General features: G+C 35.9%; 1 protein-coding gene across 1 annotated transcript in view; it reads left to right on the top strand.

Moving 5' to 3' along the window:
• tbc1d19 (TBC1 domain family, member 19) overlaps nt 1–16436 on the top strand; it is a 168427-nt gene that overhangs the window by 21933 nt on the left and 130058 nt on the right. The window contains exons 2-3 of the mRNA XM_028802001.2: nt 3424–3496; nt 6406–6451. Coding sequence (XP_028657834.1) covers nt 3424–3496; nt 6406–6451 — 119 coding nt within the window. The remainder of the gene's footprint in view (nt 1–3423; nt 3497–6405; nt 6452–16436) is intronic.

Genomic DNA, 16436 nt, shown 5'->3' with positions numbered 1-16436 from the left:
TTGTGTTGACTTCTGGAATATGCAAATGAGGCAAGCATTATGAGAAGGATGTGCAAATATAAAGAAAACATTAGGAAAGAGTATTATCTGTGTTTAAGCTCAGATAAACTAACTAGTGTGTATATGCTTATAAGAAGATGTGAAATAGGTGATTTTTGGGACTTTGTTGTTTCTTCATGTTCTTCATAGAACAAGTCATTCCACTAGCAAACTGTCAACCTCCAAAGGCCTTCTCAATGTACTTGTATAATTATGTTATATTTTCAGCTTTTCCCATTATTTTAAGAGGATACTCCACCCAAAAATGTTATATTTTTATATGGTCCCAACCCATGTAGCTTGTGGTAATGGCTGAGAAAAAAATTTGAATTTCATCTTCTCGTACAGAATGGAGATAACAAAGTTTCTGATAGAATGGGGGGTTATTGACCAGCATTTATCAGCATATACAACAATATTAAAAACATCCATAAAAAAATCCCACAATACTCGTGTCTCATAATCCACACGTCAGTTCGTCCAGTCATATACTCACAACATTCAAAACCCATTTGCGTTTACTAAATATTGTTACATAAACGTCTTCCAGGTGAACCTCTCATAAATTAAAACAGAATGTGCTCAAACAAGATTGAGGGTTTAAACTGAAGACATGAGATAATATTTAACACAAAATTAAAGTACTTCCCTCCCATCACTTGAAAGCTAAATTGAGAAAGTAACATATAAAAAATATAATTTTTGGCAGAAAAATTCCTTTAAAGCTTCAAAGCTGGCTAAATATATACATGCCTATGTTGCTGAAATCATTTTGATCTGTGCCCCTTTCACCTCATTTCCATTTCAATGGGATTTTGCATTTCACACAATAATATCTTTTTCGGTGCCTTATTTGAGTGTGCATTGTTATATTTTTTACCGCTAAGTTTCCCTTTACAATAGGGATGTCTCAAGTCTTTGAAAAATATGGGTAAGATTTCAACACTTTATTTATCAATAAATGGATGGGTAAGATTTCTAGTAACAGCATTGCTTCTATAGTTGCAAATGCTAAACACTTTACATGGAAAGCATTACATTTTTAAGAAAGGTTAAAAATTACTGATGTTCCCACCATCTTTTTGAAGATTTTGTGTTTGGGAAGCAGAACAGAAACATTGTGATGCAAAGGCATAAATTGTATAGTTACTTCAAAGTCACGGTTATCATCAATGAGAAAGGGAATTGCATAAAGTAGTTCTCAATGTCACTAGCATATTTCCATAACCTATTTTACCATACGTTTTTTTGGTCTGTACAGCATCTTTTGGAAAGCTTTGACAGTTTCAGTTCCAAAAAAGGTACTGTATGTAAACTATTTCTCAAGAAAATTCGGTTACACAAAAGAACAAACAGAGCACAAAGGAATAGGAAATTAAGAAAATAATTTGCTGCCCTTCGGGCTCTTTCTACAAAGGCTTTCTCTTTGTCTAATGGGTGGAGGGATTTACCCTGTTCACTGACTTCCAAGCCCTACACTCTCTCTCTCTCTCTCTCTCTCTCTCTCTCTCTCTCTCTCTCTCTCTCTCTCTCTCTCTCTCTCTCTCTCTCTCTCTCTCTCTCTCTCTCTCTCTCTCTCTCTCTCTCTCTCTCCCTCCCCCACCCATCTTCTGGGTCAAGACAGCCCCTTTTGGCTATAGGGACAGTAGGCTAGAGTAGAACTTTGTCTAGTGGCTGACATTTTCCCTTTATCTCAAAGCACTGCATAATCTTCTGTACAAATGAAATTGTCATCATTGTTCTTTAAAGGGCAAATGCATTATGCAGGTATGGTCAAAGTGTTTACTTATATTCCACAAAACCATCTGTTTACCTAATTAAAGGACTGGTAAATGGCTATATATGGACTAGTGGGGAAAACTCTATCATTATTTTGTACCATGCTGACATATGTTAGATGTTATGTGTTAAATATATAGTAATTGTGTTTAGCATGTTGAGTTTAGATAAGAGTATGGTTCTAGTTCATTTCTGGTGATTTGATATAACAGGGTATAGTTCGTCCAGAAGCAATTGAGTGCTGAACTCTGAAGACACAAAGCTGTTGGCTGTAGCTATTATGTTGGCCTGTTCTTCTTGGGGGATTGGAATATTACTGAGTGAGTTCCAGCTGCCCCAACTGTGAACTGGCTGTTCCAAGTACCACACTCAAATATTTGCACTGATCCACTGCCTGTCCTCAGTAGCTTACCTGTCTTAGTTGGAGGGTGAATGCCCAATTGCTGTTTAGTGTCTCTGCCAAGCATTGCCAACTTTCTCCTAGGGTGCCACTCATTCTTCCTATGGTACCCCTAGAAGCTGGATTTATTTCTAGTAGGCCACGCATGACAGGCTCTTTTTACCCCAAGATGTACCTTCTTTTCACATGGACATGCAGTGCTGGTTTCTCCATGTCTTCTGAAGGGTTTCTGTGAGTTTTTGTCCTGCTTTATAAAATGATACAAAGTCTTAGCTCTATTTAAACTTGTACAAAGTCCTTATAGTGTATGATACTGTACTCTTATACCAAATAACCTATTAGCTCAAAGGTAGGTTCTGTGTGCCCTCTTTGGTATTGAGAAAAATGTTGAAATTCGTTTTAGAGAGATCATAGTCAGTTTTTGCAAAAAATATATATTTTTGTGATGTGTTTTCAAATTGAGAATAGTTTAGCCTGAACAGTTTAAGTCTTCATGAAATACTCTAAAGTCAATGAATGTTTATCAGAACTAGTAAGCTTTCTAATTAACTCTTCATCCTATGTATAGACTATGTATTTTGTATCATCTTAGGATTTTGGAAGTTGTGTGGACGTAGTGCAGTGAGCAAAATGTCAAACTCCCCACCAACCCCCCTAAACTGGTGTGATTTTTGTTGCGCTACATTGTTATTACAGTGGCAATGTTTATTCTCCTATGAAAACCACATTTTTACTTAGTGGCAGCTCCAAACTTGTGACCAAAAAATAAAATCAATAAAAAGGATTTACCTGCTTCTATATTTTTATTTCAAGAATGGCAATAAAATAATTTTGCAGAGGAAAATCTGAGGAGCACATTTTTACTTTTTAATTTGGATATTAAGTAATTAAAAATATAACAGAAAGGTATGATTTTAAAATATACACCTTGTTTAATACGAGTACATAGTACCTTTATGATTCTGCATTCTCTAAAAAATACTATGTTAGTAACTACTAATCTCTGACAGTAGTAGAAAATGATACACTGAATACAGTGAATTCTATGATAAAAGTGTGATTTAAATAGTAAATTCAGGTAAAGTGGTTTTGCTTTTGTAACTTATTAAACGTCAAATCTTCCTTTGCAAAGAATGTTTTGACATTAAAGTTTATTTCCTGATATACCCGTTTTGTTTTTTCTTTCTTTTTTTTTTAACAACCAGGAATGTTTAAACCATCCAAGTGTTCAGCTGGAAACTCTCAAAGAAGATGTAAAGCAATATCTCAGGAAATCAGGTATTGTCTTGTGTGGTATTTTACATTACCATTGCTGCTTTATATTCATTGAACCAGAAATGGAAACAACATTTCCTAAATGTGGTAAATATTTAAAAACAGTGGTAACATTTTAGGGCGGCACGGTGGCGCAGTGGGTAGCGCTGCTGCCTCGCAGTTGGGAGATCTGGGGACCTGGGTTCGATTCCCGGGTCCTCCCTGCGTGGAGTTTGCATGTTCTCCCCGTGTCTGCGTGGGTTTCCTCCGGGCGCTCCGGTTTCCTCCCACGGTCCAAAGACATGTTGGTTAGGTGGATTGGCGTTTCTAAATTGGCCCTAGTGTGTGCTTGGTGTGTGGGTGTGTTTGTGTGTGTCCTGCGGTGGGTTGGCACCCTGCCCAGGATTGTTTCCTGCCTTGTGCCCTGTGTTGGCTGGGATTGGCTCCAGCAGACCCCCGTGACCCTGTGTTCGGATTCAGCGGGTTGGAAAATGGATGGATGGATGGTAACATTTTAATTGCTTAACTCATTTTGTGCACTTAATTGGTTTCTCATACTGTATAATGAAAAAAATGTATTTCCCAGTACTTTTTCTGGGCTAGACTATACTCTTTATACTTGTTGCTGCCACAATGGGCTTTGGCTCCCTGTGTCTCTGACCTGAGAAAGCAGGTTCAGAAAATATAGTGTATGTAAATATGCACGTTACCTATACTTTTGATTTGTTATTCACACAAAATCAATACATACAAAGGTTGAAATAATAACGTTCATTTTTATTTTACTCTAATCTATTTAATCCAGAAATTATGTAATAACTTTAAGCATGAGATAATATCATATATTCTGAATACTGCTAATTACTGCCACCTTATTTTACAAAAAGTTTATACATGTTGTGGTGGACGGCCAGCACCCTTGCCCGGCCAGGATGCCCATGTGATGGAAGGACCGGGGGAGAGGACATATTCGGGGAAATACCCTACTTTCACATTCTGAAGATAAGCATGCTTGATGTCTCTGAATTGGTGTGGTATGAGTGACTCTTAATGTTTGTGTGTGTGTGTGTGTGTGTGTATCTGAGAATGTGGACCTCTGATTGGCTGCCTACCTGTGGTGGGCTTTAGCTGTTTGTGACACTGTATTGAATTTATTAAATGATTTAAAAACTAAATAAATAATTACTCCACATCCTGGTCCCCGTGGCCTGCTCCTTATCCAGGGCGGTTGCCCCCTCGTGGCCCGGGAGACGTATACACTGCCTCCTAGTCCTTCCAGGCATCCCGGCTGGGTCTGGCCCCCAGCCTCCAGCGACAACCCATACCTTAGAAATTTTATATTATTTATACAGCATATATACAGAATTAACTTGTGATTAATATTGATGCTAAGTTTTCAGTTTTGATCCACACTAGTTAAATGTTCGTGTAATTTGCTAAACTGTACATTTCAAAATAATAAAGTACATTTCAACTTCTGATCATTTAAGCAAAACATTTAAAAGACGAAATTTTCTCTCTCTTAATTGAAAGTTGATAACGAGGTAATAAATGGCTTCAGTTGTACACAGCCTACATTGGTATCAGCAGGCACAAGACAAGAGCAAGAGACAATCAAGAAAGAAAGAAAGAAAGAAAGAAAGAAAGAAAGAAAGAAAGAAAGAAAGAAAGAAAGAAAGAAAGAAAGAAAGAAAGAAAGAAAGAAAGAAAGAGAAAGACAGACAGCAATATTAGCCCTGCACTTACACCCCAGCCTGGGACAGGGATGTCTATTATTTACTTCCATTATTAGTTTTTTTTGGTCATTTTAAGGATTATAAAGCACTATAGATAATGTATCTATTAGACACTTAATGCTACATAACAAGGCCTAACAAAGGATTTTTTGTTTTACATGTGGCACAACCTTAAGCCCCTATTCTAAAATGTTGGCAGAATGTCTAGTAATATTCCAGTTTGCATACAGGGCATCTAACAGTGTAAATTATAATATAAGTGATTCCATTATTAATGTAAAATATAGAATCATATACAGTAATCTTTATTCACCTATATTCAGGTGTGGACACAATCCTGTTTGTTTAACTTGCTTCGCAGCATTTTTTGCTTTCTTGTTCATTCACCCATATACAGAGTTGGCATAATGACATAATACATAATCAAACATCCGTAACCCTTCCTTTGCTGGCACTAATGCCTCATAACTGTGACCACTGTCTTGGTGGAGTTGTCGCATTCTCTTTATCTCTGTGTTTATTTTCTCAGGGTACTCCAGTTTCCCATTAAAATTTGCAAGATGCCTACTAATCAATGTGCCCTTTCTAAATTGTTCTAGTATGGTGTGTGTGTATGTGAATGTGTATGTGAGTTAGTTAGGGATTATTACCTGCAATATTCTACTATTCCATGCAGGTTGGATTCCTGCCTTGTGGCCTAAATAAAAGATCTGCCAGGATTGCTTCATGCAACCCTATATTTCAATAAGCAAGTTAATAAAAATACTGGGATTTTGAAAATGAATGGATGCTCTGTGCTTGGACATTTACTGCTTAACAATCATGTTAATTGTTTTGGTCTTTTTTTCGTATTGTGCACTAGTTCTAAAAGTTACAGTATACTGTATACTTGCCATTTGATCATTCATTCTTAAACTGTTGTAGTCTCATAGCCTTTTAGAATGTACGGATTTTAATAACCTGATTCTTCAGACTTAACAATATGGATAAATCATTGATTCCACACAGAACTACCATATCATGTTATGCAGCGATACATATATGTAAATACTGTAAGTATGGATATTTGCAGTAATTTGATGACTTTAAAAAAGTTTAGCATTCATTTCTTTATTTAGTATGGATTGAAAGAAAGTCTGAAATAAAACACAGTTTAAGATGATATCTTATTATTATTTTTGTACTGTGTTTTATCAGGTTGGGAAAAAAAGCTGCAGAATGCTGTTTACCAAGAACTCAACATGTAAGTTTTTGTATAATATAATAAATACCACCTACTTTAAATGACTCAAAAGTAAACCGTGAGTATGAAGTATGTGACAAAGTAATCCATTAAATAGGAAGGAGTGATATAGTGAAAGACTACCTTAAAACTAGATTTAGAATGGCAATGTACAATACAATTGTAAGACAACAGAAAAAAGATTAATCTTTAGTTTTAACTTACATTTGTAGGATAAAGGAAAATTGTAAATAGACATGTTCAAGGTAGTGTGTGTAAAACAAAACTAAAGTAAATAAGAGCTGTAAATTCAGTTTTAGAAAAAAATGTTTTACTAAGTCAGTATATAACAACAGATGTACAGTTACTATTAAACATTTAATTGTATTCAGTAATTGTACAATCTCGTATGAATGGTGCAAGAGTTAGTGTTACTGTGGTATAATCTAGGAACCAGAGTTTGTGTGAGTGGTTTTAATTCTACCCTTGTGTTTGTGTTTTCCTTTGGGTATTCAATCTTCCATCCATATCTCAAAGACATTTATTTTTGGGTAATCTAAAATATAAATCATTGTCATTGCGCATGAATATGCTCTTTATTGATGAACTGGTGTTTAATCTGCAGTTGAATTCTGCCTTGTGCTTGATGTGCCAGAATACACTCCCTATGGCTCCCCATGGCTTCAGAAAACATGTACAGTAAATGGCTTGCTTCCTATCTATTGACATGGCTTGCAGATTACAATTGGAAAAATTACAATAATGAATTACAATCTGAAAAAAATACATGTGATTTGCTGGAAAAAATGTAAACATTTTCCATTGCATTTAACCAGCTCACTCAGGGGCTACTTTATTAGGTACACCTGTTTTGCTAAAATTTTAAAATGGCCAATCATGTGACCTTGATCAAAATGTAATATTAGATAAAGGGTAACTGTATAAACAAATAACACTTTTTTCAACTTACGCCTTTATTAAATGAACAATAAATTATATAAGTTAGTCAGTACACACTGGTGCTGTATGAAAATGTAATTGACCTCCCTTCATCTACTAACTGGTTGTGCCAAGTTTAGCTGCATTGACTGCAACCAGATGTTTCTTAGTATTCAATATCAGTCTTTAAAACATTGTTGAGGAAAAATTGATTTAATTCAGAAAAATTAGTAGTTTTTAAGCATGAACTGTTCATTTCAGATCATGTCATGACATTGATGTATTGGGTTTAGCTGTGGAAGTGATTAGGTTAGTCACAAACTTGAGTTTTGCTTATCTTTAGCTATTCTGATGTATACTTGTCTTTGAATTTTGGATCGGTGTCTTGCTGACCCAACTACATTTCTGCCCACCTACATGTCAAGGACATATGGCTAGACATTCTTCTTAGTAATTGTCTGTTCATAGTTCCTTCAATTGTGGCAATATGAAGAAGGACCTGAAGCAGCAAAGTATCCTCACACCATTACACTTTCAAAACCATAATTTTAGTATGATTTTCTTAGTGTGGCATGCTGCTTGCTTTTCATTAGACATAGTGGGACTTGTGTGATCCAGAAAGTTTTACTTTTATCTCAGCTGACCATAGAAGGTTCTTCCAAAAGGCTTGGGGATCAGTGAGGCACTTCTTGGTAAGAGGGAGATGAAAATTTATGTTTTTCTTGATTAGCAGTGGTTTCTGCTGTGCTGCTCTTCAATGAAACCCATTTTTGCCCAGTGCCGTTCTGATTGTTGTGTTATGAATACCCACTTTTGCAGAGACACAAGAAGACTGGATGTTTTTAGGAGTGATTGTGACTTCCTGAATTATTTTATGCTTTGCCCTTGTTGAATTTCTGGATATAATTGCTGCAGTGTTTTCCATCTGAAGATTGATTCTCACTGTGGTTCACTAGAGACCCAGGCCCTTAAAAATGTATTTGCCACACTTTCAAGATCTTTTTTTTTGGTCTGTTCAGATCTGTTTCAGATTGGGAATTTGCCTCTAATCGTTAGGGACAAAATAGAGAGGTTTATTTGAAACAGTTATAGGTGTAATCAGTTTTGGATGTTTTCAGTCAGTTGAAATTAATTCCCCTTTAACTGGGTTAATTTACACTACCAGTCAAAAGTTTTACGGCACCTCAATTTTTCCAGTTTTTCTTCTAATTTAATCAGTTGAAATGCAATCAATGACCTAAAAAGCTGAAAAGGTAAGCAGTAAACTGCCAGAGGTTTAAATTTGGGTTTAGGTTAACAGAAACTTAAAAAAACAAGAAAAATCAGAATATTACAAATGGGCCTTCTTCAGAGAACAACTAACAGCTTACAACCTACAGATGTTCTGCAGCAGTTAGAATAAATTAAGCCTTGTAAGTTGAAGCAAGCAATTTGCACAGGTGTCCCAACTTCTGTTGATTACTTAAAAACCCTCAGTCTGTCTTAAAACTGAGTTGGAACAGACTGTGTTACTACACCCTCTACACCCTAGATACTTGTAAATGCCAGTGATAATAGCAAGAAGGGCATCTGAGATCCCACCATGCATTTGACCTTGAAATTTTGTCTTGTTTATTTTTGTAATAAAGTATCATTCTAAATGCTTAAATTAATGTAACCGTGGTGGGTTTGTAATGTGTGACAGTGTATCTGCCTTATAACAAATGTTTACGTTTTCATTTCTTAGTTGGGATAAAAAGCCAACCATTTTTACTGGGGCATGAACCCCTTTTGGATTTTTTTCCACTCAAATATGGTCAAAGTATAAAGGTTGCTGTGAGGGAGCAGGATTTTGTGAAAAGTTTGATTTTTAGATCACAAAGCATTCATATACATTGTACTTCTGTTCATTTTTAAAATTGCCAGGAATCCCATCATGAGTTGACCTCTTTTGCCTCTCCTTTTGAAGTAAATTCAATTAGAACATTCTTGGTGCTATTTCCATTGCCAATTCCAGTTATTGATGACTCTTGACAAAAAACTTTACATTTACACACTATTTCATTTGGAATCTCATAAATAACAGATAAGCTCTATGTAATTTACCTTTCTATTTGCTTGCAGGTTCCTCTTGTTGTGATATTTCCAGCTTCTCTGGAAAGAGAGGGGAATGCAAAAAAGTGTTTGTTTTTGAAGTTTTGCTTTTATGAGGACTAGCTACATTCTTTTCTTCTAAAGCTAAAATAGGGTAAATTCACCATTTGCAATGATCCAGAAAGTTGTACCTTTTCATTTAAGACAAATGCATTTCACACTATTAAAATGTTAATTTCCTCCTTCTGCTTGACTGCTAGTTCTTACTAGCCCTGTTATGTCTTGATGTTAAGAAGTGAGTCAGAGGACTTTTCCTTTACAAGCAGGCTGTATTCCAACTTATCTCTTGGGCATGTTTCTCTGAGAAGCTGCACTATAAAGGGATTATCATGGCTGTGGTATAGCTGCATCTTTTGTATTGTCATTTTCAAACTTCCTTCTTTTTATGATGAGGTAGAAAAATGATGTTTGCTATTATAGTTGTCCTGCAAGGAGCAGTGGGCCAATGCAACAATCACAATGCTGTAATATTATATCCTGCAGAAGGCATCAGCTCCATGGGTGAACCAGGAATGGGAACTGCACTGGGAAAGATTGTCCAGCTGACTATGCTGCCTCACTTCCGTGATAGCGGCAAAACAGATACAAATCAATCATGACACAAATAATAATTGTGTACTGTACTTTGCTTATACAGTATTAAAGAATCTTTCAGCATACAAATCCACACTCGGGCACTGCTGTGAGACCCAAGAGAATAAAGTCGACAAAGATCAAAGCAGCAATTAGCTAAGGGTCTTGCAGGCCTCCTGCAGATGTTTGGAGGAGTGGAAGATTACAAAGGACTGCAATTTAAAAGTTCCATGGTTGTGCACATCAGCAGTTGCAGTATTCCATGGTGTGCATGGTTGAGGGATTATGTGGTCTCAAAATGGTAGTGTGTTTTTGTAAGTTTGAAGTAAAACTATTTTGTTGTACTTTTACTTTAAAAACATTTATCTGCCATCTGGTATGTTTATGTTGACAAAATGATGGTAAATGACATCTTACTGTATATTATATATGTCGAGGCACAGTCACCAGCACCAGCCTTGCATTATATTAGCTGTTTATATATGTAAATATTATTTGCAATAGCTTTAAACTTTATGTATAATTAAAATAAAGAATGTAATATGTAATTATAATAAAGAATGACAAAACTCATATAACTGTGCCAGGAAAGAACATTGAAATTGTGTCTCGGATCAACATTGGGTATCTTTCAGCAATCTCTGCACTCGGCAACTTCTCATACCAGATAGAAAATGAAATTAAAGGGAAGACACTGAATGCAAAGCTGCTGATGTTTCTCTTGTGTTTTCAGCATTTAAATTAAATTATGAATGTATTTTAAATTACTGAGATTAAAATAGACTTTAATTTTTTTTTTTACTTAGGAGAGTGCTTAATGTGAATAAAAGGAGAAACAGAACAAGAATCAGAAAGATACTAAGAATGAGAATGGAACAAAGAAGCTAAGATCAGAGAGAGAGGGAGAGAGAAGGAAATTAAGACCAAAAATTGTAAGCTGCCTTGCAGCGAGGAAGAACATACTTCTTTATAAGATTTTATCTTCTTGTCCTTGGTAAATGTTGAATGCATACAGGTTGTCCATTTAGGGCATCTTGGCAAATTTCTTAGACCAAATCTTGCTGTAGGTGCTGTTTATATCATCATCATCATCTACTTCTTTTTGAAAGATTAACGTAAAGAAGAAATAGAGTAAGGTTACTCTTCATGAAGACTGTTGTAAAATATTTGTTTTTCTTCTAAAATGATAACTATATTTTAAATGAAAAGAGCTACTCTTTGCTATAGCTATGAGCTTTTTTTTTTTATTTTATTTTTTTTTAGGGTACAGAATTTTTCATTTGACAGGTTAGAACACTAACTAGGGAAAAATCTTGAAACTGTTTCATGAGTTATCAGTTAATATCTAGTGTTTACAAAGGAGGTAATGTTACCAGTTAATCTATCACCATCTCTCCATTCATATTACCAAGTCCAACGGTAAAAAAAAGCACCTCCATTAGTCACTCCTGAGTACTGTGAATTTTGTGTTATTTTCTTAGAGACCTTCAGGCTGTTTTGTTTTTATCTCAAACATCCATCAGCCCCACAGTACATGTATGGAGACGCTACTAGGCCATATTTGAGTGATGTAGCTGTTTAATTTAATTTTTAGCCAAGACCAAAAACAGAAGAACAAAGTCTGGGTAATTCTCAGTTTAAAATTTGTTAATATATCCATTTTCCACTTACCCTATTTATAGGGTTATGCATATTGTTAATCTACTTTGTGTGCAGCACAGTAACCAACCAATCCAGTACAGAACACACCCACTCATATTGGCCTAATAGAGACTCAATAGTTAACATAGGATGTGGGAAAAATGCAGATATGTCTTCTTCAGACTGGAGTCTTTTTCCAACTGACTGTAAAACGGCAACACAGCCCGTTTTCCAGATAATGATGCGAAAGAGGCAGGTCTGGAGGCTGGAAGTCGGAAATGATGTCAGAGGTGGAAAATCCATTAGTCATCCATTATGCAGAGGGAGGAAAATAAAAGGAATTAAGCAACAGCATCACCTTCTGGATTACAGTGCAATTACCAGTAGATCTCCCATACGCACGTGTATGACACAGTATATTTGTGAAATCTCAAAATGCTTCAAGAAATCTTGAAATGCATATGAAACCTTAAAATGTATTTAAGATACCTTAAAATAACTAGATTATCTTTTTAATATACCCTGGAGTTAATGTGAGATACGCAGTATGAAAATGTATTTTAAGGTAACTCTGTCTTTAAATATCCATATTACGTTCAATTCATTTTAGTCACTTTCAAATACATCTTGAAGTGATCTCTAAATATAAATTTGGCTGTCTTATTTGTGGGAACAATGTGTAGTATACAATTAATATAGAAGATAACCAAGCGTATTTCTGAATCATATGCCTTCTGTTAATAGCAACCTATAATGACATCACAGATTTGTTTTTAGTTAACAACATCCCTCCTTAAACCTCCCTGCATGTACTGTAAATCATCCAGTGCATGCAAGAATTCATTTTACTATTTTCAAGCAAAGACTTGCATAATGACAAGGCAAGAATCTCATTTATACCTTGTTGAGTTAGTTTGAAGATGATACTTACAGTTGACACCACAGGGAGGTCTGTGTGAGCCTAACGCCTCCCCATTTAGACTTTCTGGCCCCCAACCCCAAATTTTATTAAAAATAATATTTGCATATATTATTTTTATATTTGTATTTTACAGAATATAAATGAACTGAATAAAAATTACTTTTTGGTAAAGAAAATGTAAAATGTGACAGTTTTCTTGGACATCAGTGTAGTATAATTTTGGTGGCATGATTAAAGTATTTGGAACAAAAAACATACTGAAACCGTGTGCGGTGACCGATGTGCAGCAGGTGAAATAAACATAATGGTGAATAAGGTCAAATTCAAGGCATCATCTCATGTTTTCTGTCAGACATTCATATTTCATGTATGCCAGAATTTGTGCCCCACTGTCATTCCAATGGCACGGATATGTGGTTGTTTTTCCATTTCAAACAGCCTTTGTGGAGAAGAGATTAAGAATTATATATTTTTTAATTACAATACAAAAATAAGCTTATATTTCCATGATAAAATGTGATTACCTTTAGGCTTTGTGCCTTGTTATGTGTTTGCTTCTTTTAAAAAGCTTGTTTATTCTTCCAATCCAGAGTTAGAGACGTTCAAAACAAGGAATGTCCAAATTAGTTGCTACCTACAATAGTTAATACCCATAGAATTCTTGAAAGGGATTGCACATAATCTGGTGTATAGTGTTTTTTCCTGTGTTTTATGGTTTGTTTTGCCACATATTCTTAATTTTTATTAGTCTTTAAAGTAACATCTATTCAATAAGTAATTCAGTAGTAAAATTACAATCATGAGAGGCTTACAGTATATATCATAATTGAATTTATATGTGTCCTCAAGGGGAGTTTACCTTATACTAAAACGTTTAAAATATTTCTTAGGGCATTTTCCAGTGTGCTTTAGTCCCACACAAATTTGTTGTCATGTAGTGGTATTGATACTATAGCTTTTACAGAGATTGTTTTTTTTTTTTCGTAAGATTCAGCTCTTCTAATGGTAAGTTCAATGGTTTAACAATTGCCTATTTATTTGTGTGTTATAACATAGCAGCATCATGCACAAGCCTTGGTGATGTTTTATTTTGTATAAGGTGATGAGTTTTAATTGCCAAAAATGAAGCCAGCAGCAGCATTATCTGAGTAGCCTTGTTAGCTGCATACAGTGGTAGGCTAAGTGCCAGAAGACTCATTCTTGAGTCTACATTATTTTTTTTTTTTTTGTTAATTTTGTTTTATTTTGTAATCTTCCTTTGCGCTGAATGGTGTACCTAGTACTGTGTTTTTGATTTTCTGTATGCTTGAGACCACGCCCTTATGGATGCCCCCTTAGTCACTGTTTGAATAAAATAACTACTTGCCTTTGGGTTTTTTGAGTTTTTTGGGTTTATTGCAGTGATTTGACTTTTGTTGGTAGTCAATTACAAAACACAGTTTTAAAGGAAAATGTATACTTTTGAATTGAAATGGGTAATCAAATATATTGCGCACATTTAGAGACTACTATAAGTCCTTGTATTCTACTGAGTTTAAAGAAGACAAGACACAACCTATTGCATTTCTGGATGCATTACAGATACCACAACTAGATACTCTTAGTGCAGAGGAATTGGATAAACCTCTGGCACTTTCAGAATTTCTATATGTTATAAACTAACTTCAGAGTGGGAATACAGCAGGTCCAGATGGCTGCCCTGCCAAATTTTATAAAATATTCTCAATTCAGCTAGCTCCCTTTTATTAGCAACATTTACAGAAGCCATAGACACTAAAATTCTACCTCAAACATTTTGCCAAGCATTAATTACCATCTTTCCTAAGCAAAATAAGGACTTACTATGTGCATCATACAGACCAATTTCACTTCTGAATAATGATGTTAAGATACTCTTCAAAGTCCTAGCTAGAAGGACTGAGAAAAATGCTTCCTTTGGTAATAATACAAGACCAAACTGGATTTATTAAAGGCAGACACTTCGCTTCCAATCTTCAATGCCTGTTTAATGTAATATATTCACCCACAAAGTCTAAAACCCCGGAGATATTATCATCATTGGATGCATCAATCAATTGATATGTTGGAACGGAACTACATTCTCAATACATTGGAGAAATTTGGGTTTGGCCCAAACATTTGTGGATGGATCAAATTACTGTATACCAATCCTGAAGCTTCAGTTTGTATTACCAGCATTAATTGAGACTACTTCAAACTAGAATGTGGTACTAGACAAGGCCCTTGTCACCACTGCTTTTTGCAATCGCCATTAAGCCACTGGCAGTTCACTATCAAAATGCTTATGAGATAAAGGGGATTATCAGAGAAGGACTGGAACAGAAAGTTTCTCTATATGCAGATGATATGGTACTGTATATATCAGATCCACAAAATACTGTGCCTGCAGTCCAAACAGTTCTAACAGAATTTCAAAAGATTTCTGGTCTCAGAATTAATTTGAATAAAGGTGTGCTCTTTCCAGTGAATTCTCAAGCTCACAATATTAGATTAGACACCTTACCTTTTATCATTGCAGATGAGTTTAAATACCTAGGGGTAAACATCACAAGTAAATATAAAGCTCTTTATCAACCAAATTGTGCTGTTTGCATGGAAAAAAATTAAGCAATACTTGCATAGATGGTCTACTCTTCATCTCACTTTAGATAGATAGATAGATAGATAGATAGATAGATAGATAGATAGATAGATAGATAGATAGATAGATAGATAGATAGATAGATAGATAGATAGATAGATAGATAGATAGATAGATAGATACTTTATTAATCCCAATGGGAAATTCACATTCTTCAGCAGCAGCATACTGATACAATAAATAATATTAAATTAAAAAATGATAACAATGCAGGTGAAAAACAGACAATAACTATGCATAATGTTGAATGTTAACGTTTACCCCTCTGGGTGGAATTAAAGAGTTGCATAGTTTGGGGGAGAAACGATCTCCTCAATCTGTCAGTGGAGCAGGACAGTGACAGCAGTCTGTCGCTGAAGCTGCTCTTCTGTCTGGAGATGATACTATTAAGTGGATGCAGTGGATTCTCCATAATTGATAGGAGCCTGCTGAGCGCCCTTCGCTCTGCCACAGATGTTAAACTGTCCAGCTCCATGCCAACAATAGAGCTTGCCTTCCTCACCAGTTTGTCCAGACGTGAGGCGTCTTTCCTCTTAATGCTGCCTCCCCAGCACACCACTGCGTAGAAGAGGGCGCTCGCCACAACTGTCTGATAGAACATCTGCAGCATCTTATTGCAGATGTTGAAGGACGCCAGCCTTCTAAGGTAGTATAACCGGCTCTGTCCTTTCTTGCACAGCGCATCAGTATTGGCAGTCCAGTCTAATTTATCATCCAGCTGCACTCCCAGATATGTATAGGTCTGCACCATCTGCATACAGTCACCTTTGATGATCACTGGGTCTATGAGGGGTCTGGGCCTCCTAAAATCCACCACCAGCTCTTTGGTTTTGCTGGTGTTCAGGTGTAGGTGGTTTGAGTCGCACCATTTAACAAAGTCATTGATTAGGTCCCTATACTCCTCCTCCAGCCCATTCCTGATGCAGCCCACGATAGCAGTGTCATCAGCGAACTTTTGCACATGGCAGGACTCCGAGTTGTATTGGAAGTCCGATGTATATAGGCTGAACAGGACCGGAGAAAGTACAGTCCCCTGTGGCGCTCCTGTGTTGCTGACCACAATGTCAGACGTGCCATTCCCAAGACGCACATACTGAGGTCTGTCTTTAAGATAGTCCACGATCCATGCCACTAGG

This window comes from Erpetoichthys calabaricus, chromosome 5 (genome assembly GCF_900747795.2).
Source record: "Erpetoichthys calabaricus chromosome 5, fErpCal1.3, whole genome shotgun sequence".
Classification (NCBI taxonomy): domain Eukaryota; kingdom Metazoa; phylum Chordata; class Cladistia; order Polypteriformes; family Polypteridae; genus Erpetoichthys; species Erpetoichthys calabaricus.
The sequence above is the reverse complement of the archived record's forward strand: the minus strand, read 5'-3'. Positions and strand labels throughout refer to the sequence as shown.